This window comes from Podarcis gaigeae (genome assembly GCF_964106915.1).
Source record: "Podarcis gaigeae genome assembly, chromosome: 1".
Classification (NCBI taxonomy): Eukaryota; Metazoa; Chordata; class Lepidosauria; order Squamata; family Lacertidae; genus Podarcis; species Podarcis gaigeae.
The window spans coordinates 12689410-12713478 of record NC_139678.1 but is presented as its reverse complement, the minus strand read 5'-3'; the positions used below and the strand labels follow the sequence as shown (position 1 = coordinate 12713478).

The window sequence follows — 24069 nt, the reverse complement described above, 5'->3', positions numbered from 1 at the left end:
CAAAATAAATAAAAAATCCAGTAGCACCTTAGAGACCAACTAAGTTTGTATCTGAAGAAGTGTGCATGCACAGGAAAGCTCATACCAATGACAAACTTAGTTGGTCTCTAAGGTGCTACTGGAAGGATTTTTTTTATTTTGTTTATGCCCCCAAATCTTCCCTTTTGGGGGCTTCTGCCAGCTCAGGCATTGCCAAACTTCTCAAACTTCATGAGTGTATTAAAGGCAGGGAATGTGAACCAGGTCTCAGGTTAAACTTCTGAAATCTCCAGGTAGGGTTGGGAAAGTTCCCGATCTAAAATCCTGGAGAGCAGTTGCCAGTCAGTGCAGACAGTCAGAAGCAGCTTGTCATGTTCATCTTAGGGGGGTCAGTGTTTTTTCAGGCCTGCTCCAAAGTGAAGTCGGAGACCACTAGTCCTGGGCGAGAACAAGCCCCAAAGCCACATTCATGTCAACAGGGCTTCTGCCAGAAGCCCAGAAGATACTATGAGCCACCTGCTGCGAAGCTGAAATTACGTTAAGCCATCTTCACAGCCTATCAGTAAGGAGGTAATAAAACACCCACTGTCTGCATTTCCTTGTTCTTTTGACAACAGAACAGCTTCTGTGAAATATTATTCACCTCCGGCTGAAAAAGCTCCCAGCAATGGAATTCCAACAGGCCCACAAAGCTTGCATTTCTGGCATTTCTTGATTTTTTTCATTTCTAAAAGCAGGTTGTACAGGTTTTTTTAAAAGAACACTTTCACTGCGAAAACAACAGGAAAGCATCAGGGAAATGGCCCTGTCCTGTTATTTATGGACTCGCCTTTCCCCTGGACTGTGCTTTAGCCCAACACCTGTTTGAGCGGCATTCATGCAATGGGAACAGCTAGGAGTGTTGTCAGCATAGAGTTAAGCTGCATGGAGTTCAATTTGTCCCAGGGCACAGGTCCCAAAGAATCTGTTCTCAGCACTAGGACTTCACCCTGGGGTGTGTGAAGTGCTGAAAAAGACGAGCACCTCTGAGTGTAAAGTGAATTGATAGTAATCGACCCACAAGCAAAATTAATCTCCCTGAGATGCTAGTTTCTAGCTATGTGTTATTCTATTTTCCACAAAGGGAATCATTTGTATTTGGAAAGCGTTGCAGCCTGACAGCGACATGCTGAATGCACAAAAAGTCTCAGGTTCAATCCTTGGAGTAAACTCTGATTCTCAGCGTTGTGGGTTCGAGTCCTGCCTTGGGCCAAAGATTCCTTCCTGGCGGGCGGTTGGACTAGATGATCCGTGGGGTACCTTCCGACTCAACCATTGTAGGGGCTGGCGTCGCCCCGGGCACAATCAAGACACACTTCTCCACTGCCTTTAAATGCTCCCCCCCCTCTTTCCCCTTTTGCTTCTCTATCCCATGAATCCTTCGTGCTTTTCTAAAGAAAAGAGAGGGGGGAAGGCTTTTTAAAATGCCATTATCCAAGCTGACCTCAAAGCCAGGAGACCTCCAAGGTCAAAATGCTGACAAAACACAGTCCTGATAAAAGCCCTGTCCTCAGGAGCATTGTACATGCTGCAAACCTTTGGGAGGGGACAGAGGTTAATTTGTGAATAGAGGTTAGTGAGAAAGCTGGGGACCAAGCAGCTAATGTCAACAAGGAGCTGTTGGTTTTTCCTACGGATGAGACAATGCCTTTGGAAAGTTTTCTTTCAAAAACCGAAACTACAGTTAAAAACTGATCTCCTGTTGCAGAATGTGTATCTAACGGGGAATGATTCCAGATGCAGAAATTGCTTAATCATGTTTTCTTAGATTTCACCGAATTAGGTCCTCGATCAGTCATAGCCAGATGCTTTTCCTTTCTTTCTCGGAACTAGCAAACTTTTATTGTTTTCCTTGGATGTAGGATTGTTTAAAAGTAATATTTTCTGTATGCTGTAAAATAAAACCATTTTACAGCATACAGAAAAGAACGTAAGAATTCCGTGGCAGAATGACAACAAAGCCCATATAGTCCAATATTGACTGATGTGAATTATAGGCCAAAAGATTGAATTATAGAATTGTAGAGTTGCAAGGGACCCTAAGGGTCATCTAGTCCCACCCCCTGCAATGCAGAAATCTCAGCTGAAGCATCCATGACAGATGGCCATCCTTCTAGAAAAGCAGTAAATTGGCTTCCTTTGAACACTCTACATCAGAGGTAGCAAGGAGCTGCCCTTCAGATGCTACAGGACCAAAAGTCACACCAACCTTGACGGCTGGTCAATCCAGCAGAGGCTGATGGGAGTTCGAGTCCCACAGCACTTGGTTATCTCATGATATTGTAGAGCGGGAAAAGGTTCAGAAAAGGGCAAGCCAACATGACCAAGCGGGTGGAGCAACTTCTCTACGAGGAAAGGTTGCAGTTTTTGGAACTTTCTGGTTTCGAGGAGAAGGCAAGCGAGAAGGGGGCATGATAGACTTTGTAACATCATTCATGACATGGAGAAAGCGGATCGAGGAAGGCTTTTCTCCCTCTCTCATAACACTCGAAGATTCAAATGTTAGAAAATTCGAGACAGATGAAAGAACTTCTTCACGCAGTGTGGAACTGAACTGTGGAACTCACTTCCACAAGAGACAGTTGTGGTGGTCACCAACACAAATGGCCCTAAAAGAGGACTGGCAGATTCATGGAGAATAAGACTGTCAGTGGCTATTAGCCGTGATGACTATGCTGTGCCTCCAGGATTGGAGTCAACAAAGCTTCTTCTTTTTTATACTAATATTTTATTGATTTTCCACATACTCACAATACTCATTTTTCGTCTCTACTTATTAGGTTCTTTTGAACCTTTGAACTTCCCTCCAGCCCCTCCATGGGTTCTTTCTTTATCCCATAATTAACGGCATCATTGTGTCAATCATAAGTAGAATATAGTAGAATTTCACATTACAAGTATCTTCACATTCCTGCCAGTGTCTTTAAATATTTGCAGTGATCTTTTAAATATAAGTACAAATCTGTTCCAGTCCTTTTCAAATGCTTGGTCTTCCTGGTTTCGGATCTTTCCCCTCAGTTTCGCCATCTCCGCATGGTCCATCAGCTTTGCTTGCCATTCCTCTTTTGCTGGCACTTCATCTTGCTTCCATTTCTGGGCTAGTAATACTCAGGAGGCAGCAAAGCTGAAATCACAAGAGGAAAGAGCGCTCTTGTGCTCAGATTCTGCTTCAGGAAAGCTCTGACAGGTTTCCAGAGAATGTTGAGATTCCTGGGCACAGAATTTGACAGCCACATTTCTCCCACGTTCTCGAATTATTATAAAGAAACCCCTCTTTACCTCTTTTTAAAAATCATAATTTAGTGGGCTGTCCCTTTCTTTTAAGGGACGCGAGTGGCGCTGTGGGTTAAACCACAGAGCCTAGGGCTTGCCGATCAGAAGGTCAGCGGTTCGAATCCCCGCAATGGGGTGAGCTCCCATTGCTTGGTCCCTACTCCCATTGCTTCATTGGAGTGGCCACTGTTTGCCCCCACTTAAACTCTTGTATACTGGGACGCGGGTGGCGCTGTGGGTTAAACCACAGAGCCTAGCCGATCAGAAGGTCGGCAGTTTGAATCCCCACGATGGGGTGAGCTCCCGTTGCTCGGTCCCTGCTCCTGCCAACCTAGCAGTTCGAAAGCACATCAAAGTGCAAGCAGATAAATAGGTACCACTCCAGCGGGAAGGTAAACAGCCTTTCTGTGTGCTGCTCTGGTTCGCCAGAAGCGGTTTAGTCATGCTGGCCACATGACTCGGAAGCTGTACGCCGGCTCCCTTGGCCAATAAAGCAAGATGAGCGCCACAACCCCAGAGTCATCTGCGACTGGACCTAATGGTCAGGGGTCCCTTTACCTTTACCCTTTTATTTGATCATTAAAAAAAAAAAAATGTTCTCCTCTGTTTCTGCATTCTTCTCCTTTTTTTTTTTTATGCTCACAAAGATTTGGTGCTCCAAAGGGTGTTTCCTTTCCCAGGCCTCCTTATATTGTTTCCTCGGTTCCCATTTTTCAGCCCTCGGAGACACAACGTTGCTCATAAACATGCTTTCGGCTGGTGGATTCATGTGTGGTTCTCTATAGCAACAAACAAAACCGTGAGTCAGAAACTGGCATAGAGCTATAAACACGTTGTCCGTCCCCGCCCCCCTCCCCAGACATTGCCCAGCGTTTTCTTAGTTTCTGTGGCATGCTGCTGAGTCCTGCTGTAGAAAATGAAGTTTCCCCTGATATCTACTCTGAGTTCCCAACAGAAGTACACCCCTTTTTCCCGTCCCTCCAAGTGGAGGGGGCAGGGAAGCTGAGCCTGCTAAATTTCATTCTGTCATGCAATTGTTAAAGTTCTCCAGAGCCCCCCATCAGAAAATTTGCAGACACTATGTCAGCAACATTTTAATTTTGTGTTGCACTTGAATGATTGAAAAACAGGTTCGGTTCTTCTTCCTCACCCCATCCCACCTCCTGCCCCCAACTCCTGGAAATTAGGAACAGAGGAGCCAGATGCAAAAGGGGACAGGATTTCTGCACCTTTAATCATTTACTTGCATGGCATCCAGCCAACCTAGGTAGGAAAATCACATAGGCACCTTTGGCTAGCCCCTGGCTTGGTCCAGATGCAAAGTTCTAGATCCAACAGCTCACATGTTAGAGCAGATCCTCCAAGTGTCCCTATTTTCCAGGGATGTCGCTGATTTAAGGAAGCGATCCCACTTTCTGATTTGATCCCAAAATGTCCTGCTTTTCCTTGTTGTTGTTTAGTCGTTTAGTTGTGTCCGACTCTTCGTGACCCCATGGACCGGAGCACGCCAGGCACTCCTGTCTTCCACTGCCTCCCGCAGTTTGGTCAGACTCATGTTCATAGCTACGAGAACACTGTGCAACCATCTCGTCCTCTGTCGTCCCCTTTTCCTTGTGCCCTCAACCTTTCCCAACAGCAGGGTCTTTTCCAGGGAGTCTTCTCTTCTCATGAGGTGGCCAAAGTATTGGAGCCTCAGCTTCAGGATCTGTCCTTCCAGTGAGCACTCAGGGCTGATTTCCTTAAGAATGGAGTGGTTTGATCTTCTTGCAGTCCATGGGACTCTCAAGAGTCTCCTCCAGCACCATAATTCAAAAGCACCACTTTTCCTTAAAGGTAAAGGTAAAGGTACCCCTGCCCGTACGGGCCAGTCTTGACAGACTCTGGGGTTGTGCGCCCATCTCACTTAAGAGGCCAGGGGCCAGCGCTGTCCGGAGACACTTCCGGGTCACGTGGCCAGCGTGACATCGCTGCTCTGGCGAGCCAGAGCCGCACACGGAAACGCCGTTTACCTTCCCGCTGGTAAGCGGTCCCTATTTATCTACTTGCACCCGGAGGTGCTTTCGAACTGCTAGGTTGGCAGGCGCTGGGACCGAGCAGCGGGAGCGCACCCCGCCGCAGGGATTCGAACCGCCGACCTTTCGATCGGCAAGTCCTAGGCGCTGAGGCTTTAACCCACAGCGCCACCTGCGTCCCACTTTTCCTTAGGACGTCCCTATTTTCATTGGAGAAATGTTGGAGGGTGTGGAGTTATCTGACTCGCGAGCTGTCTGAAGGCAATCCTGTATAGGGAAGGTTTTTTTAAACCTTTAATGTTTTATTATGTTTTTTTATATGTTGGAAGTTGCCCAGAGTGACAGGGGCAACCCAGTATGATATGTGGGGTATAAATAGTAAAACTATCATTATTTTCATTGGAGAAATGTTGGAGGGTATGTTAGAGAAGGAACAAAATCAGGTTTCAAGAGCTCTACCTTTCCCCCTTTCCTGTGCCCGCAGCAAAATCACAGTTTTGTGGTTTGGATGTTGCGAGGAAAGCTTGATTTAATAGGTAGCAACTCAATGTTTGGCAGATAGAGATCTCTGTAGTAGCAATTTATCTCTGGAACTCTCTGCCACAAGGAAGTGCATGTGGTCATCATACTTCCTTCACTGGCAAAGAGCCCCATGCAAAATGACTTCTGCCTGTAAATAGTTTTAATTGGATTTTGGATAAATGTGCAATTAATTGTGGCTATTATCTTCCTTAGTGTGTCAGGCAAACCACTATTCTGAGTCATGCTTTTTTATAGAGCAGGGTAGGGGGCACTGGGGATGAATATATGCAAACAAGGGTGCAGCGGCCCCAAAAAGTTCAGAAACCACTGGTCTTGGGCAAATGTTACATGTGTTTTCATCGCTGATGAGATTATATCTCACAATCCCTAAATGTTCTTCTTGGTCACTTGAATATGATTAGTTCACTCTGGGCAACATGACTGACTGTTGTTGAACATTTCTGGAACATAAAGAATGTTTTTTTGTTTGTTTGTTTGTTTTCCTGCATCACATGCTTAAGCAAAAGCACTTCTGGCCCAGCTTGTTTAGGAACATGCCTCGGAAAATGTCAAAACTCGCTTTCAGACATTCTGCCAATGTTTTGTGTAACTACAGAAGCCAAAACTCAGAATTCAATTGCAGACTATGAATGAGATTCATAAACTAAAATAAGAGCATATGAAGATCTCTGCTGGATCAGGCCATAGTCCCATCTAATCCAGCAGCATCTTCTTCATCATTTTTTATATGATTTTCAGTTTTATACTTTTCAATAATTTTATAATCATTTTAACATTTCAAAACTCGACTTCCTTCCCCCTCTTTCTGCGGTTCCTTAAATTTATTTTTAATATTTTCTGCATATCCAAATTAGCTTAATTTGCTCATTTATTCATCTTCTTTAAATATATACTCTTATAAAACTGCAGGTTATTACAATAATCCTGCCAATGTTCTTATCTGTTTACAGTTTTTAAATAGTCCATAAACCAGTTCCATTCTTTTACAAAAAGTTTATCTTGATTTCTTATTTTTCGGGTAAGTTTCGCCATTTCTGCATATCCCATAGGTTTTTGTATCCATTCTTCTTTTGCTGGGACTTCTTCTTTCCATTTTGGGGCAAGTAACATTTTTGCTGCTGTAGTAGCATACAGTGGTGCCCCGCAAGACGAACGCCTCGCAAGACGGAAAACCTGCTAGACGAAAGAGTTTTCCGTTTTGGAGGCGCTTCGCAAAACGAATTTCCCTATGGGCTTGCTTCGCAAGACGAAATGTCTTGCGAGTTCCTGCGGGTTCCCCCCCCCTTTCCCCCTTTCCCTAAGCCGCTAAGCCACTTATCAGCTGATCCGCTAAAAGCCGCTAAACCGCTAATAGCGCTAATCCGCTAAGATGTCAATGGGCTTGCTTCGCAAGACGAAAAAACCGCTATACGAAGAGCCTCACGGAACGGATTAATTTCGTCTTGTGAGGCACCACTGTATATGAATAAATTTCTATACAGTTTGGGTCCCTATAATTCCCAAAAGGAAAGCTTCTGCGTTGTTGTTGTTGTTGTTGTCTTTTTCAATTCATTATATATCATTTCCCAGTAAGCTTTAACCTTAGTACAAGACCACCACATGTGATAAAAAGAACCTTCTTTCTCTTTACATTTCCAACACTTAATTGGTTTGGATTTATACATTTGCCAATGTACTCATTGTTAGGTTCCATCGATATATCATTTTCATATAATTTTCTCTTAGACTGTAACATGCTGTAAATTTTATATCCATATTCCACAATCGTTCCCATGCCTCCATATCTATATTATGGCCAATATCTATTGTCCAGTGTATCATTGAGGATTTTACTTGCTCATCCTTTGTCTCCAATTCCAATAATATCTTATACATTTGAGACAACAATTTTACATTACATTCCAACAGCTCTCTCTCCAGTTCTGATATTTGTTTCCCCAACATCCTCTTCTTACAGTGCCCAGCCAGATGCCTGTGGGAAGCCCACATTTAGGGCCTGAGTGCAACAGCACTTAGTGGTAAAAAGGTAAAGGTAAAGGTACCCCTGCCCGTATGGGCCAGTCTTGACAGACTCTGGGGTTGTGCGCCCATCTCACTCAAGAGGCCAGGGGCCAGCGCTGTCCGGAGACACTTCCGGGTCACGTGGCCAGCGTGACAAAGCTGCATCTGGCGAGCCAGAGCCGCACACGGAAACGCCGTTTACCTTCCCGCTGGTAAGCGGTCCCTATTTATCTACTTGCACCCGGAGGTGCTTTCGAACTGCTAGGTTGGCAGGCGCTGGGACCGAGCAGCGGAAGCGCACCCCGCCGCAGGGATTCGAACCGCCGACCTTTTGATCGGCAAGTCCTAGGTGCTGAGGCTTTAACCCACAGCGCCACCTTGGTTTAAAACTTAATCCGTTTCGGAAGTCCATTCTTAAACCAAAGTGTTCTTAAACCAAGGTGTGCTTTCCCATAGCAGTGGGGGACTCAATTTACAAATGGAACACACTCGACAGGAAGCAGAACACGTTCTGCTTCCAAGGCAAAGTTCACAAACCAAAACACCTACTTCCAGGTTTGCAGCGTTTTTAATCCAAGTTGTTCATAAACTAAGCTGTTCTTAAACCATGGTACCACTCTCGGGTTAGCTAATGGGGCCTCCCGCTGCCGCTGCACTGCTGCTGTGCGATTTCTGTTCTCATCCTGAGGCAAAGTTCTTAACCTGGCGTACTATTTCTGGGTTAGCGGAGTCTGTAACCTGAAGCATATGTAACCCGAGGTACCACTGTACTAGGGTAAAGTGTGTGCATATAACTGTATATATTCATGCATAAAACATGCAAAAGTTCATTATATCGGCAAGTCCTAGACTCTGTGGTTTAACCCACAGTGCCACCCATCAGCACCTAAATCAGCAGGCCATGAGAGATGCAGCTGGAAGCACCTCTTCATGCAGTACAAAGCTTCCTCTTTCAATTTCTGCGGGTCTCAAGGCTAGGCCAAGGTGATTTTTTTCAGGTCAGCTTGCAACCCCATGTGCTCATGAGCATTTGCAAAGTGTGCTTCTGTCAGCAGTGAGTCACTACAGAAAACACACACACACAGCACCAGAGAGAAAGTCTTCCAGACAAAATAGGACTTTTATTTCTATTCAAGGACAGATTTGAACTCTGGTAGCTCCTTTTCTCTATAAATTAAAGGGATGATTCTACCAATTGTCTAAACTCATGATTCCCATAAATACCTTGTCTCCAAGCTTCCTTATTAAATGCCTGGCTCTCATTGCCAAGCAAGTGTCAGGGTTTTCGTTTTGGTTTTTTTGCAAGCAGTCATGCCATTTATGGTGATTTTTACACAGAGGCTAGATGTTTCTTCCCTAGAAACATCACCAATAAAACCAACAGACTCGTGACAACTTCTAAACTTACAGAAGTATATAACTCCCCCAGCCGCCTGATTTCTCTGATCTTGTCAGGGTTCCTTTCAGCGTGACCAATAACAAATTGTTGGTCTGGTCTAAAATAAAAGGCACCTCTTAGGACAGGGAGGAATGGACGTGGGAGGGAGACCAAAGCCGTAAGCTTTTATAAACACTGTTCCATGAAAATATTGTGCCATAATAAAGTTGGTTGCATCTTTAAGGTGCCAAAATATAGTTGAATGTGCAAAAATGCACAGAGCTATAATTTTCAGAGTGCTTTAACAATCCATACTCCTTCTCAGGGAACTCTGAGAATTGTAGCTTTGTGAAGGGTATAGGGGGTCTCCTAACAACGCTCAGAGACTACAATTCCCAGGATTCTTTGGGGGAGGGCCTGAATGGTTAAAGAGGCATGATACTGCTTTAAATGTGCTGTGGCAGATGGGACCTTTGAGTGTGTTTACCCAGCTGTCCTTGAGCTGTAACAGTGCCTCTTGCTCGCTTGGATGAAGAGGGTGTACACTTAGAAACTGCTGGCTTCCGTGTAACTGGAATGTGGCCTCTTGCACAAGGGTAGCCCATTGGTTGCATCACACATTTTTACCTCTGGGAATTCCCACTGTGTTTTGGCCATGCCCACCATTCACATGTGGGCACCCCTGAAGGTTGCACCCAAGGAGATACTTCAGTCGGGCAGGAAAAGGCCCCACCTCCACCCCTGTACTAGACTCTAGCTGAAACAGAAGCACGAGGGCTGTCTTAAAGCGCTTCTCAAAAGTGCTCTTTGAAACAGCCACACACATCTTTCATGTAAAGGAGAAGGGGGCAGATGCTTCAAACAGCACTTTTGCAAAAGGCTTTAAACTGCACATTTGGCAGGTGTGCACATCCCTGTCCACTTTTCAATCCTGTGATGACATAATGATGTCATGTGATAGGCAGGTTGTTAAATATGGTCCACGGGGTTCGTCCCGAAACAATAAGGCTCCACCCACACCCATGCTAAAGGATAGGGAATAAAATGATCAACCACATCTAATTGGCATATTTGTTAGTCAGCAAACTCTTGTTTGGCCTTCAGAGATGGAATACATTGGCATAGAAATGATCATTCAACAGACCACCCATGAGTCATTTAAAAAGCACTTTTTTTAGTGAGGATTTCATCTGACCAAGTGTGATATCAGTTCCCTCATGGGACAAATCCAGTCATAAGTAATTGTTTGACATTTCCCCATTAACAATGGGCACAAGTGTGCAACTAATACATTGGGAATGTGACAGGATGGAAAGAGGCAAAGCAAATTCTGAATAACAAATTACCAGCAACTGTTGCAAAGCTTCTAGAACAGGAGTAGGGAGTATTTTTTCAGCCTGGGGTCCACATTCCCCTCTTTTTGTGGGGCCAGAGGCAAAAGTTCTTGGAACAATGGATGTGACTGTATCCCTTGTACAATAGGCTGTGATTCAGCCACACAAAATTCAGAGGTCTCTACTCACATACACACTTCTCCATCCTCAGCTGAAGCATTATCATTGCTCAAAGACAAATTCTAGTAAAATGTTTGAGAGGACATGGATTGGGGCCAGTGAAGAGATGTGGCCTGGAAATAGGTGTGGTTGTGTGAGAGTCCCAATGGCCAGATAGAGATCATGGAAGATCACATTTGGTTCTGGGATTGAGGTTCCACACCCCTGTTCCTTGGGATACCTATACAGTGGTACCTCGGGTTACATACGCTTCAGGTTACATACGCTTCAGGTTACAGACTCTGCTAACCAAGAAATAGAGCTTCGGGTTAAGAACTTTGCTTCAGGATGAAAACAGAAATCGTGCTCCGGCGGCGCGGTGGCAGCAGGAGGCCCCATTAGCTAAAGTGGTGCTTCAGGTTAAGAACAGCTTCAGGTTAAGAACGGACCTCCGGAACTAATTAAGTACTTAACCTGAGGTACCATTGTATAGCAAAATGTGATCTATACAGGATGGGGGGGAACCTTGGCCCTCCAGATGTTTCTGGACTATCCCCTCAATGGTTGGCAATGATGGGAGTCTCATCTCAGTAACATCTGGAAAGCCAGATGTTCCCCACACCTGCTGTATGGTGACAGCCTCCAAAGTCAAGCTGATTTTCACTTTTGATGAAATCAGGCAACAGCTAAGGGATGCACAGAAGCCCCTCTGTGAAACTTTACGTGTCCTGCCAAAGCTCTTTTGGGTACCCATGAAATTGCTTATGGCACAATCCTAGAGCTATCCACTCACAAGTAAGCCCTGTTGAGTTTATTGGAACTTTCCCCCAGGTAGGTAGGTAGGAAGGCAAGCATAAGATTGCAGCCTTAGATGTTTCATCCAGGTTCCACGCACATGTCTAAACATCCTTGAGATTGGGAGACCAATTGTGGCCCCACCTCGATTTAACACAATTAGAAGTTGCCATATACCTGCCAATGGGAGAGGAAGGAGAAACAAACCGGTGCTGTCCCCCCCCCCCCCCCGTTCCACAAATGGGGAGTGGAAGTGACCTGTGACCCAGGAGATGTTTCCGTACTGCAGTTCCAACCATCCTTGACCATTAGCTATACTGGCCAGGGCTGATGAAATTTTGAGTCCAGAACATCTAAAGGGCCATAGACCTCTCACTTATAACACAGAACATCAATTTCCCCCCATTTAAATAGTATTTATGTATTTATATTAAATTTGTATACCGCTCTTCTTCCAAAGATCTCAAGGAGGTTCACAGCATAAAAAAAATACAAAATAAAAACACAAAGGACATAATAAAAACAAGAGCAAAACAAACCCATTATACTATCCCTTCCATGAACACATTATTTTTTTTTTAGAATAATATTTATTCAGATTTTCAAAATACAAAAACATTTAAAACAAATCAACAAAAACAGACAAAATAAAAAATAAAAAATAAACAAGATTAAAAATAACTTCATTTCATTATTTTGTGTCTTAGACTTCCTCATACCTCCCTTTTTTGTATTCCAATTTAATCATTGTTTCAGCAAATTCTTCCCATATTTATCAAAAAAAAAAGAATAGTTTATCTTAACAATCTATTTCAAATTTATCAATATTACCTTTAACTTTATCTTTACTTTCAAAACCATATACCTTTAAATTTAGACTTTAAATTATATTTATACTTATTATCTTCAAATCTTTCTACTAAAGCCAATTATTTCCTTTCCGCCACAATCTATTATTTCACAAATGTTACTCAGAAATAGCCAAATATATAAAAGAAAGTTCAATTTTAGTTTTGTCCATCGTCCCTTTCTTCCTGGTTTCGGGTTACGTCCGTCCTTTCTTCCCTTTAATCTTAATTTTCACTCCGGTGTTCTAATGTCTGAGGCACTCAAGTCACTTCCATGCCACCTCTGCAGATTTTCTTGCTCCTGGTTATGATACAACACTTTCTTATCCCTTGTTGAAGTCTTTCGTACTTTCTTCCCCTTCTCCTTGGGGAGTGGATCCCTGGGGAGTTCCACACAGTCATAGTCTCCATTTTCATTTATCAGGTTATTCCATTCCCCCCAGTTCCACTCCCCATTGTAAAATTTGTAATCCAAACAGTAGTTGCTCCAAAAGTACTTGTTCTCTTGTTTCACAGTCCCACTAGAGCTAAGAGTCTCCTTAACTCCAGAGGTTTGCAGACACCCTTTGGATTCAACGGCGTTAGATCTCTCATTTTGCGACTTTTGAGGTATAATAGCAGTCTCTTCCATCTCCCACTGCCCTTGAGTTTGCTTTAAGTCAGTTTCCTGGGTCAATTGTTGTAAGGTTTCACTCTCTTCTTCTCCTGTCAATCCATACTTTCTAGCTACAGCAGCCATGGCATCCAGTTTCTCATCTACCAAGTTCATACCTTCCTGCAGCTTCTGCAGCATAGCATCCACTTTAAGAAGGGCAGCAAGAAAAACTTCCTTCCTGCTCATTTTTAGTCAAGGTCAAATATCTGGTCTCACGCTGATTTCCACGGCTGTTATGTCTCTTTGTGAGCTGCAACAAAGAAACTAACAAACTCCCTCTAGAGGGCAAAACTTCTGTTATCCTCCATCTTTAAAATGTATCAAACAAAGGAGAGTTTACTTTCAATTTTCCAATACTTTGTTTCCTTGCAGCAAGCACAGGCAGAAAGTGACATTAAAGTCTATTTGTTTCTCTTTTATTTCTATCTGTCCAAGTCCGTTTCCTTCAAAAAATCTGTCCTGATGTCCCGTCCCCAGGTTAGGGGCAATGGAAATTTATTCCTTTACTTTCTATCTGCAGGATTATATAGTCAAAATTCTTTTACCCCCTTTCCTCCTGCCGACAAGGGGGTTTTAATGGTCATAAGTGCCGGAAATTTCAATCTTTGAATCAAGTTCAAGGCTAATTAGTTTGTACGATCTTTGCTTCAGTCTGTTTACAAAAACGGGAGGCAGACTTCCTTTTTATACCTTCCCGCTTCATATCTAATTCAAAAGATTTTTTTCTCTTAATCCAATCCTCCATTTTTACTCACGGGTACTTGTTTAGAGTCCAAATGTCATCAAGAAAAAGTCAGCGCTCTCCGTCGATGGCTATGTGGCTTCCCCCTGTGAAAGTAGCAGTCGGTTCGATTGCACCACGCTGCTCACCCCACTTCACTCCGGACCCCCAAAAAAGGGTTTCCCGGCGAGTAGGGGAGGCGCTCTCGGTGCTCCGCCGAACCCCACGTCCCCAGGCTCCTCCGCCTGGGGTTTCTAGCGGGTCCCCACCTTCGCCGTGGTGGGAAGACCCAAATTTCACGGAGCCCATTCCTCCAGTCGGAGGAACTCCGCCATTCGACAATGGCGCCAACCCGGAAGTCCCATGAACACATTTTAAAGGACATAGTCTGTTAATCAGCCAAAGGTCTGGTTGAAGGGGAATGTTTTTGTCTGGCTCCTAAAGATGTATCATGAAGGCGCCAGACAAGCCTCCTTGGGAGAGCATGCCACAAATGGGGAGCTGCAAAAAAAAAGACTCGTTCTTATATTGTCACCATCTGTACCTGTCATGGAGGAAGGACACAGAAGGGTCCGAGGTTATGACTGATGGGGAGAGGCGGTCATTGAAGTCGCTGCCAGACTATAATATGCTTTTATTATGGTTTAGCATAAGCTGAATCACATGTTCTAAATGGTGTCTCTTGAACACTGTAGTTTCAGAAAGCAAGTCCATTGTGGTTTGCTTTGGTAACTGAAGATCTAAGAGCTCATGAAAATGTTGCATTTTGTGCTATTTTAATATAGCATTAGGTTGCTACTTCCATTTGTAATTGGAGCTGAAGACCCTGAACTCTGGGGAAAGCAGAAGATACTGAAATAAATTGATGTTGATGACATCAAGTGAGAAAACTATTTTTGTGTTCTTCGTACCACAGAGACAGCACATTTAGCAGACAGAGAGCCAAAGATTGCTCATCCCAGATGATGCACTTGGGGAAAAGAAAGCAATTATATACATTCATACTTCTCGCTCGTCATTCAGTTCTGCAAAGTGGCCCTGCAGATGTTGTTGGACTCCAGTTCCCATCAGCCCCAGAAAACATTGTAAATGGTCAGAGATTATAGGATTTGTAGTCCAAAATAAAAAATCTGGAGGGCTACAGGTTGCCCAACCCCAATCTAAATAAGAGATAACATTTAAATACTGCATATACACATGTCCTCTTTTGTCTTCTCTCTCTCTCTCTCTCTGTGTGTGTGTGTGTGTGTGTGTGTGTGTGTGTGTGGATGGGTGGGTGTGCGTGTGTGATAGTCTTATGATATTTAAATGTTCTTCTGATCTGTCTTAACGCCTACAGACTTCTTTCAAAACTATTCCCTTGTTTTGAAAGCAGTCCAGTGGCTACTGGAAATAGTTACAGCCACAAATTCCATCAATGCCTCTCAGAAGGAGGTTGACACAAAGCATCAATTGTCAGAGACTTATGTAAGGAGTGAAAACTCTGGAAATGTTGGCTGCATTGAAAAGTGACTAACCAGAGTGAGAGTTTTTACATGTAATTCTGTATATAGGAAAAGAAACGAGATTTGCTCAATGTGTGGTTCGTTCGTTCGTTCGTTCGTTCTGATTTCCGGAAGCCTGTTTTTGAGCCCCTTGTGGTGTGAGGCTGCTTAGTCACAGAACAGCACAGTTGATAGAGAAAAACAATTCATATTCAGTCCCGTATAAACCCTGCAAAGCCACTCACCAGGAAGAAAATGCCACAGATTCATCCATACCGTTCATTTCATGTGGATTGTAAGATTCCCAGCTCTCTGTTGACCATATTACTTTCTCCTCCAAATCACTGCCTTCCCACATTTGCCCCTTTCTCAATCCATATTTTCTCATACCCTGTCCTTTTCATAGTATCTCTAAGATGAAAAAATCCAGAGGTCAGGAAGCTTACTGCCCACGTTAAACAACAGTATGGCTGGGCCCTGAGTAGATAGCCCATGCGATGTTTCATCAGTAGCTCAAATCCGTGCCATTTGTGATCCAGCCAGAGCACACCAGCCTTGTATCTTGAGCTACGGTGCAGACAGGGAACCGTTCTGGGCAACATCCCAGGGGCCACATGCTGCTGGTGGAAGGGGCCAGAGGGAAAAGTGGGCTGAGCAACAAATGTGAGTTTCACCTTTGGGCAGCAGGCTAGTTTCTTCTTCACTCACATGCCTCTCTGCCCTTCATCCCGGCAAGTAAAAAGCATAATCAGAGATCAAGGTCCTATAGTAGTACGACTAAATTACTCAAGGGGGGTTCAAAGCAGGGCTGTGGCTAGGAACAGATAGAGAGACATGTGGACCTAACCTTCCCCATCCCTGTCATAAAGGTAAAGGGACCCCTGACCATTAGGTCCACTCGTGGCCGACTCTGGGGTTGCGGCTCTCATCTCGCTTTATTGGCCGAGGAAGCCGGCGTACAGCTTCCGGGTCATGTGGCCAGCATGACTAAGCCGCTTCTGGCAAACCAGAGCAGCACACAGGAACGCTGTTTACCTTCCCGCAGGAGCGGTACCTATTTATCTACTTGCACTTTGACGTGCTTTCAAACTGCTAGGTTGGCAGGAGCAGGGACAGAGCAACGGGAGCTCACCCCGTTGTGGGGATTCAAACCGCCGACCTTCTGATTGGCAGGCCCTAGGCTCTGTGATTTAACCCACAGCGCCACCCGTGTCAAATCTCCTGATTTTGCAATCCCAGGGAAACAGGAAATAAGTTCAACATGTTCACGCTGGAGAGCTGCATTCCCCAAGGTGTGCAGGCTTGCTTCAGTCAGTGGTTCTCAGAGAGCAAGTCAACCCCGAATGGGCAGTCCCTTCCATTTGTTTTCTCACTTTCCAACAAGTATATACCTTGAGTCTTCCAGAATGCACCAACCTAAACCATTGATACAATACAGGAAGCTGTATGTGCCTTCGTTCCTTGCGTTGACTGTTTTTCAGCAAGAAGTCATTTGTTTCAGCCAACCTATCAGGAGCACATATAAACTAGTTACACAGATTTGTTTTTATTTTGCTAAATTTATTTGTATGTCATTGGTAATTGTTTTATATCATTTCATGTAGGTAGATAATTTATTACCATCAAAGACCAGCTCACATAACATAATAAAAACAGTGTTCATAAAGATAAAATATACAATTGGAGCAGATTGCAGCAATAGCTCATGAGTTAAAATTGAGATATATACATACACCTGTACAACTGAGATTTGGGCTACTGTAAAAAATTGACCCTGAGGCGTCCCAAAGGGCAACGTCAGCATTTTCCTAGTAAGCTATTTTATTCTAGATGATGGTCTGTGCCTACAAATTTGGGCGCAGAATCTGGCTACCAGCCAGATCGTCTTATGATCTTTGCCTAAGAGGAGAGAATTAAGTTTAGACTTTTCTGAAAGGTTGGCGAGCCTCTTCAGCAAAGGATCAGTGTTGTCTCTACAAATCTCAACACAAAAAGGGCATCTAAATAATAATAATAATAATAATAATAATAATAATAATAATAATAATAATAATAATTTATTTGTACCCCGCCCATCTCGCTGGGCTTCCCCAGCCACAAAGACCAAAAATACACTAATATGTTATACATCAAAAACTTCCCTAAACAGGGCTGCCTTCAGATGTCTTTTAAAAGTCTGGCAGTTGTTTTTCTCTTTGACATCTGATGGGAGGGCGTTCCACAGGGCGGGTGCCACTACCAAGAAGGCCCTCTGCCTGGTTCCCTGTAGTTTTGCTTCTCGCAATGAGGGAACTGCCAGAAGGCCCTCAGCGCAGGACCTCAGCGTCCGGGCATAAAATATATGTTATATTATTTTATGTACAACAGTTAGTGTTTTTTTAATTAAGCTTTTTATAAATTCTTTTTAAAAGAAACAAAAGGGGGAAAAACAAAACAAAAAAACAAATTGACATAACCCTCTAAATTCTCCCAGGCATTGCACTTCAGAGAAATCCTTATCTGTTGACCTGAATGACTCTGCTTTGAGATGTAAATCCCTGGAACTGGATTTAAAGTGAGCTCTTCCAGATGGGATGGTCTGTCATTTTTCTCCTCTGTTCTCACTTGACGCTGCCCAGGAGAACAGAAGTGTCCAGTCTTGGGTTTATGTCTGGCCGGGTGTGAACGGGTTAACTACCTGAAAAGTCAACATTTCTCAACTTCATTTTTTTAAATTGTTCATTTAATTTTAAATTTAATTGAGCGCTTACTGTTCCCAACCCTAACCCTGCGGAAAGCCATCTAATTAGACTTTAATTTGATTTTGACCTGTTTTTAGGAGGTAATTTAGTTATTGTTTGATTTTATACCAATGTTATATATCTGATGTTAGTCGCCCTGAGCCTGACTTTGGCCGGGAGGGCAGGATATAAATAAAAGATTATGATTATGATTTAAAAAAGCAGGCACCGTTCAGAAAGATGGGGGTGTTCACATGATGCATTCAACGAGTGTATGAGGGCCATCTGGTATTATGCTTGAGTAGTTGCCCATGGTGCCCGCAGGTGGATCAGGACCATATTGCTTTGGGTTTGGGGCATATTTCAATCCCATATCTATCATGAGGTTAATAACCTTTGTTTTTCACTGCTGTGGGTGGGGCAATTGTTTGATGGCTTGTTTGATCATTCCAGCTTCGGGGAGACAACTCAGACCAGAAGACACTGAGGCTGACGGCGAGGCTGATGCAGAAGATGACTCTGTGAGTAACACCCAACAGTTTTGCAGCCACCACTGGTTTTAATTCAGAGATTGCTTAGCATCTTTTCCTTTACGACAGGAGCTAAGAAGATCAAGAAGTCAAACTAAAGCCTGAGTTTAATTCACAAACCATACTGACTCCCTTTTACGCCCAGAACTGGAAGAGAAAATGCAATTTTATTTGAAAGTCTCCAGTCCATATTAAATGTAACCCAGAGCAGAAACCTAAAAATTGGGAGATGACTGCCTGGTACTTAAAAATAGTAAAGGTAAAGGGACCCCTGACCATTAGGTCCAGTCATGGCTGACTCTGGGGTTGCGGCGCTCATCTTGTTTTACTGGCCGAGGGAGCCGGCGTACAGCTTCCGGGTCATGCGGCCAGCATGACTAAGCAGCTTCTGGTGAACCAGAGCAGCGCACGGAAATGCTGCTTAACTTCCTGCCGGAGTGGTACCTATTTATCTACTTGCACTTTGATGTGCTTTTGAACTGCTAGGTGGGCAGGAGCTGGGACCGAGCAACGGAAGCTCACCCCGTCACGGGGATTCGAACTGCCGACCTTCTGTTCGGCAAGTCCTAGCCTCTGTGGTTTAACCCACAGCGCCACTCGCGTCCCTTTTTGTACTTAAAAATACTCGGGGCTAAAGCCCATGGCACATATTTGCCTCTGGGTAAATGAAGATGGCTGATGGGATCTTACCTGTGCTGCATCATACAGCACACCTGCTTAAAAGGGAAGGAATAGACAAAGGGTTGGATGAGGTGTAAAATAAAGGGTTTTTTGTTACTTGTAAAGGAGGAGTGATGTGAGATAAATGTGGGGTTGGCAAAGGGATTGTTGAGTAGGTGGGGTTGGCGAACAGAGGCAGCAGCCCCAGCTATATGTAATAAATATTGGTTTGCATAGTTGATTTAAACATTTTGGCTGTGGAAAAAAAGAAGGTAGGGTATGGGTATGTCCGAAGAGTCCTGCTGGATCAGCTGAAGAATCCACCGTTATGTCAGTGGCCGAGCAAATGACTCTTAAAAACTCAAAGCCCTGGTATGAAGGCATATGGCCTCTCCCACTGTTTGCCCCCAGGAAATGTCATTCACAGGCATACCACGTTTGATCCTGGTTTTACTGCCACTCCTTTACAGATACACATCTAACTCTTTTTTTAGTTTTGTCACATTTCGCTGGGGGGAAGGTGATGCAATGATTCCAAAGGATTCCCTTCCTCTGCTGCTTCCTCTGCTTAAATTAGGGATGGGGAACATTTTTTAAGCCAGTGGCCACATTCCACCAGGAAAAGTGGGGGGGGGGATGTGGGGGAGGGAGAGAGCTAAGGGTGGGGGTGGGAAGAGCTGCAGCCAAAAGTGAGTAGGGATACCTTAAGCTCTCTTTTTGCCACCTCTTCTCTGGAAATGTCTGGCTTCTGTGCTGGGCACCAAGAAAGAGGCTCGACTTCCTCAGCACCCATTGCAAAAACACAGTGGGCTGTCAGAGGAGCAATAGAGTGACCTTGGGGTAGAAACAAAAAAAATTCCTTCCAGTAGCACCTTAAAGACCAACTAAGTCAGTTCTTGGTATGAGCTTTCGTGTGCATGCACACTTCTTCAGATACACTGAAACAGAAGTTTCCAGACCCTTCTATATAGTGAGAAGGTGGGGAGGGGTATTACTGTTGATGACTCTTAATGACTGCAATAGGTCTTACAGGGAGAAGCAAGGGGTGAAAAGGTGAAAAATGGCTTTGTCATGTATAATGAGATAAGAATCCGAGGTCTTTGTTCAGGCCAGGTTTCTCCATGGTTTTAAGTTTGGTGATAAGTTGTAATTCAGCAGCTTCTCTTTCCAGTCTATTTCTGAAATTCCTTTGTAGTAAAACAGCTACTTTGAGATCTTGTATAGAATGTCCTGGGAGATTGAAGTGTTCCCCTACTGGTTTCTCTGTCTTGTGATTCCTGATGTCCGATTTATGTCCGTTTATTCTTTGGCATAAGGTCTGGCCTGTTTGTCCAATATAGAGAGCTGAAGGACACTGTTGGCATTTGATGGCATACACAATGTTAGATGATGAGCAATTAAATAGTCCCGAGATGGTATGTGTGATGTTGTTGGGGCCAGTAATGGTGTTGTCCGGGTGTATGTGGCAGCAACGTTGGCATCTGGGTTTATTGCAGGCTCTGGTGCCAGTGTCCGTGTCAACAGGCTCATCACAGCTATCTGCCAACCACCCATTCCCACCACCCTTCTGAGTAATACCCCTCCCCACCTTCTCACTATATAGAAGGGTCTGGAAACTTCTGCTTCAGTGTATCTGAAGAAGTGTGCATGCACACGAAAGCTCATACCAAGAACTGACTTAGTTGGTCTTTAAGGTGCTACTGGAAGGAATTTTTTTTGTTTTGACTATGGCAGACCAACACGGCTACCTATCTGTAACTTGGGGGTAGAGGCTTGGAGGAGAAACCGAGACTGGGAAGGAAGGGATACAGGCTAGACAAAAGCCTACCATGCACCAGATCCTTGGCCCTGATTTAAACTCTTCAAACTTGTTCATCAGGGGGTACCTGTCGATGGTGGAAGGGGCTCCCTTGAGACTGCCTCCCTTCGTTGGGGGTTTTTAAGCAGAGGTTGGATGGCTATCTGTCATGGATGCTTCAGTTGAGATTCCTGCATTGGGTTCCTTTCCAACTCTACAATTCTATGCTAAATTCTGTTGTTGTTCCACTCCTACAGGTCGACGAAGTGACAAGTGAAAACATACGACCAAGACCACAAGGATCCTCTCCTGTTTATGAGTATTGCATAGAAGATGAATATTTTAACAAAAAGGCAAGATGTGACACAATGGGATTTTGTCTTTCACTGTTTCGCTAGTGTCAAATTCTGACCATCAAGACAATGGCTTCCTTAGCCCTTTGAAGTTAAAGGCAAAACTGGCATCAGTTGGCCGTGGAGAGAACCACCTGTTCTTTCCCCCAAAAATGCCCCATGCAAGACACTACATAATGACATAGTGTTGTCCCAAAGGCAGCTAAGCCCTGCAAGGAAAGAGTGGTGATGCTTTATAATCGCCATGATTATAAAGATAAGCCATCTCTCACTTGGCCGAATACTTGGCTGAGTACTTTGGCCCTGCCCTAGATAAAACCATTGAAACCAAGCATATATGGCCAGCTGAAACATCTGAGCAAATAAAAGTGTATTTGCCTGGTGACAAAATGGCCCTATAGTTTATTTGCATTTTATGTACTATTTATTTTTGACAATTCATATACTGCTTAATTACACCTTCATTGTATATCTTTAGGCACCATGTACTTCTTCACCCACCCAAATCTTTGGCTAATTAAACAATGTAGGGCCTTTTAAACTAAACTTAGTGTTTTCTGTGCTATTATGCCATATATTTTTGTGTTCTTATACTGTAAACCACCCTATGATCCTTGAATGAAATGCAGTATATAAATGTGAATAAATAGGTTTTTTTCCTGGTCCCTGTGTGTGGGTGTGTACAGCTATTGTCCAGCTATTGTTAACTTCAGTGCCACTCCCACCACAGAAAAATAGCTAATGACTACAGAATGACAGATGTGTGAGAAGTTTGGCATGATCTGTGCAAATCCATTTCAGCTAACTTAAAAATTACACCTCTGTTTGCAGCTTCAGCAAGATATAGAGAACAGACAAAGACGGGATTCTTCTATCAAAATGAGTGATTCACAGGTGAGCTTAAGGTGTCTGATAAACACCAGGTACACCCTTCTGTACAGAAGAGCATTGTTTCAGAGCTCTTCAAACTGAATGATCTTCTCATTGATACCTGTCCCTGGACGGGAATGCAACCACAGATTTACAAATATAAGCTTTAACTGTTACTTGCCAAAGAATACTTCCCAAACTGGTTCCAGTTTGCGAAGCCACAGAGGGCCAGTCCATGCAAGTCTTGGGTGTGTGTAAGTTGTATGTTTGGAAAATATGCATGTACAGATCCCCGCAGATAGGTACACACTCACACAACTCGGTCTACACGTGGTGTGGGCGCATGTGGGTGTGTGCCTGAAATATGTATTCAAGCCTCACTGCCTGTGTGAACCAGCCTATAGTTCCCCAGTCTTTCAAGGGAGCTTGTGATAGACCAAAGTCCCCACCCACAGATTCTCACTTGTCATAGCACTGAAGATTCTACGTATACATATCCAGGGCTCTGTTGTACTCCATGCTAAGAATAATAATTAAATATCTATGTCCAGGACATCCAAACAATGATGGATTCTGCAACAATATTTGCATTCTTTATTCTACAATGTTTTCTTTTCTGCATAGTTCATTTTGGTGTTGCTTGTAATGGGATGGGAAGAGACATGGCCACTTTCCCCCTTGGAAGTCATCTGAAACTCGAAAACACTCTATCCAGAAACCTTTATGTTGACTCTGAGTATGTGCAAATAAGCCCAGCAGTTCCACTGTTGTCAGTGTAGTTTGCTGTTTTCTGGATGCCAAGGGTTTCAACTATTCAGTATAATGTCAGGTTGAAACCAAATTGTGTGGGAAGATCTCCACGTAGATTTTTCACAATCAATCAAACTGTTTACCCAAGTTACCTTGGGGTTCAATTAATTTGCTGTAGAGCAGCCACACCTGTGAAACGAAACAGGATATGCAGGTGGGCTGGAGCTGCGAAGAACGATATTGAATATACCCATTGTACACCTAAGTGAACATTCGTTTTTCAAAAGGAGCCGAATTTAATAATATTCAAAGCATTGTAATAGTCATGCTACTGTCTCTGGATGAGAGACTACTTACTTGAGATGCAGTTAGAGTTCTGTTTTGGTTTAAAACCTGGATAAGGAAACTTTTTAGCCTTTCAGGGGCTAGAACATTCTAGAAGCTTTTGTAAATCTACACAATGTGCAGAACTGCGCCTTCGATGTAACCACCCATCAGCTGATGTTTACTGATGTCATGACAGGAATGGGTTGAAGTCTTCAATGAAAGGAGTTTCGATAATGTACTTTTTGGTCCAACTAGGAATCTATGGAGGTTACCTTACAAACGGAAGTCGAATCTGGTGCAAGTGGTTTTAGTGTGGCTGGTGGAGGAACCGAAGGATTATTTGTGAAGCAAGTTCTCAAAGAGTCCCCAGCATCGAAGTTATTCAGTCTGAGAGAAGGTACAGTAAAGTCTTATGTCACATTTATTTTAGTAAAATTAGCTACGAAAGTGAAACCTGGCCAGATGGGTGGGGTATAAATAAATTATTATTATTATTATTATTATTATTATTATTATTATTATTATTAAAAGGTTAATTAAAATGTTGGTCAAATTTATGCAAACTTTTTTTTAAAAGCACATTATACAATCTATAGAGGAGGAGAAAGTGGGCTTTCTCTTTTTTAAACAAATGGCTGAACAAATAACAGTAGAAGAGCCGGGACTAACCTACTTACAGTAAAGGTAAAGGTAAAGGTACCCCTGCCCGTACGGGCCAGTCTTGACAGACTCTGGGGTTGTGCGCCCATCTCACTTAAGAGGCCAGGGGCCAGCGCTGTCCGGAGACACTTCCGGGTCACGTGGCCAGCGTGACATCGCTGCTCTGGCGAGCCAGAGCCG

General features: G+C 43.7%; 1 protein-coding gene across 18 annotated transcripts in view; it reads left to right on the top strand.

Annotated features, from left to right (window-relative positions):
• AHNAK2 (AHNAK nucleoprotein 2) overlaps positions 1 to 24069 on the top strand; it is a 109861-nt gene that overhangs the window by 56288 nt on the left and 29504 nt on the right. For all 18 annotated transcript variants that reach the window (XM_083729557.1, XM_083729565.1, XM_083729560.1 and 15 more), the window contains exons 2-5: positions 18395 to 18462; positions 21187 to 21282; positions 22114 to 22176; positions 23485 to 23626. In XM_083729557.1, coding sequence (XP_083585683.1) covers positions 18395 to 18462; positions 21187 to 21282; positions 22114 to 22176; positions 23485 to 23626 — 369 coding nt within the window. The remainder of the gene's footprint in view (positions 1 to 18394; positions 18463 to 21186; positions 21283 to 22113; positions 22177 to 23484; positions 23627 to 24069) is intronic.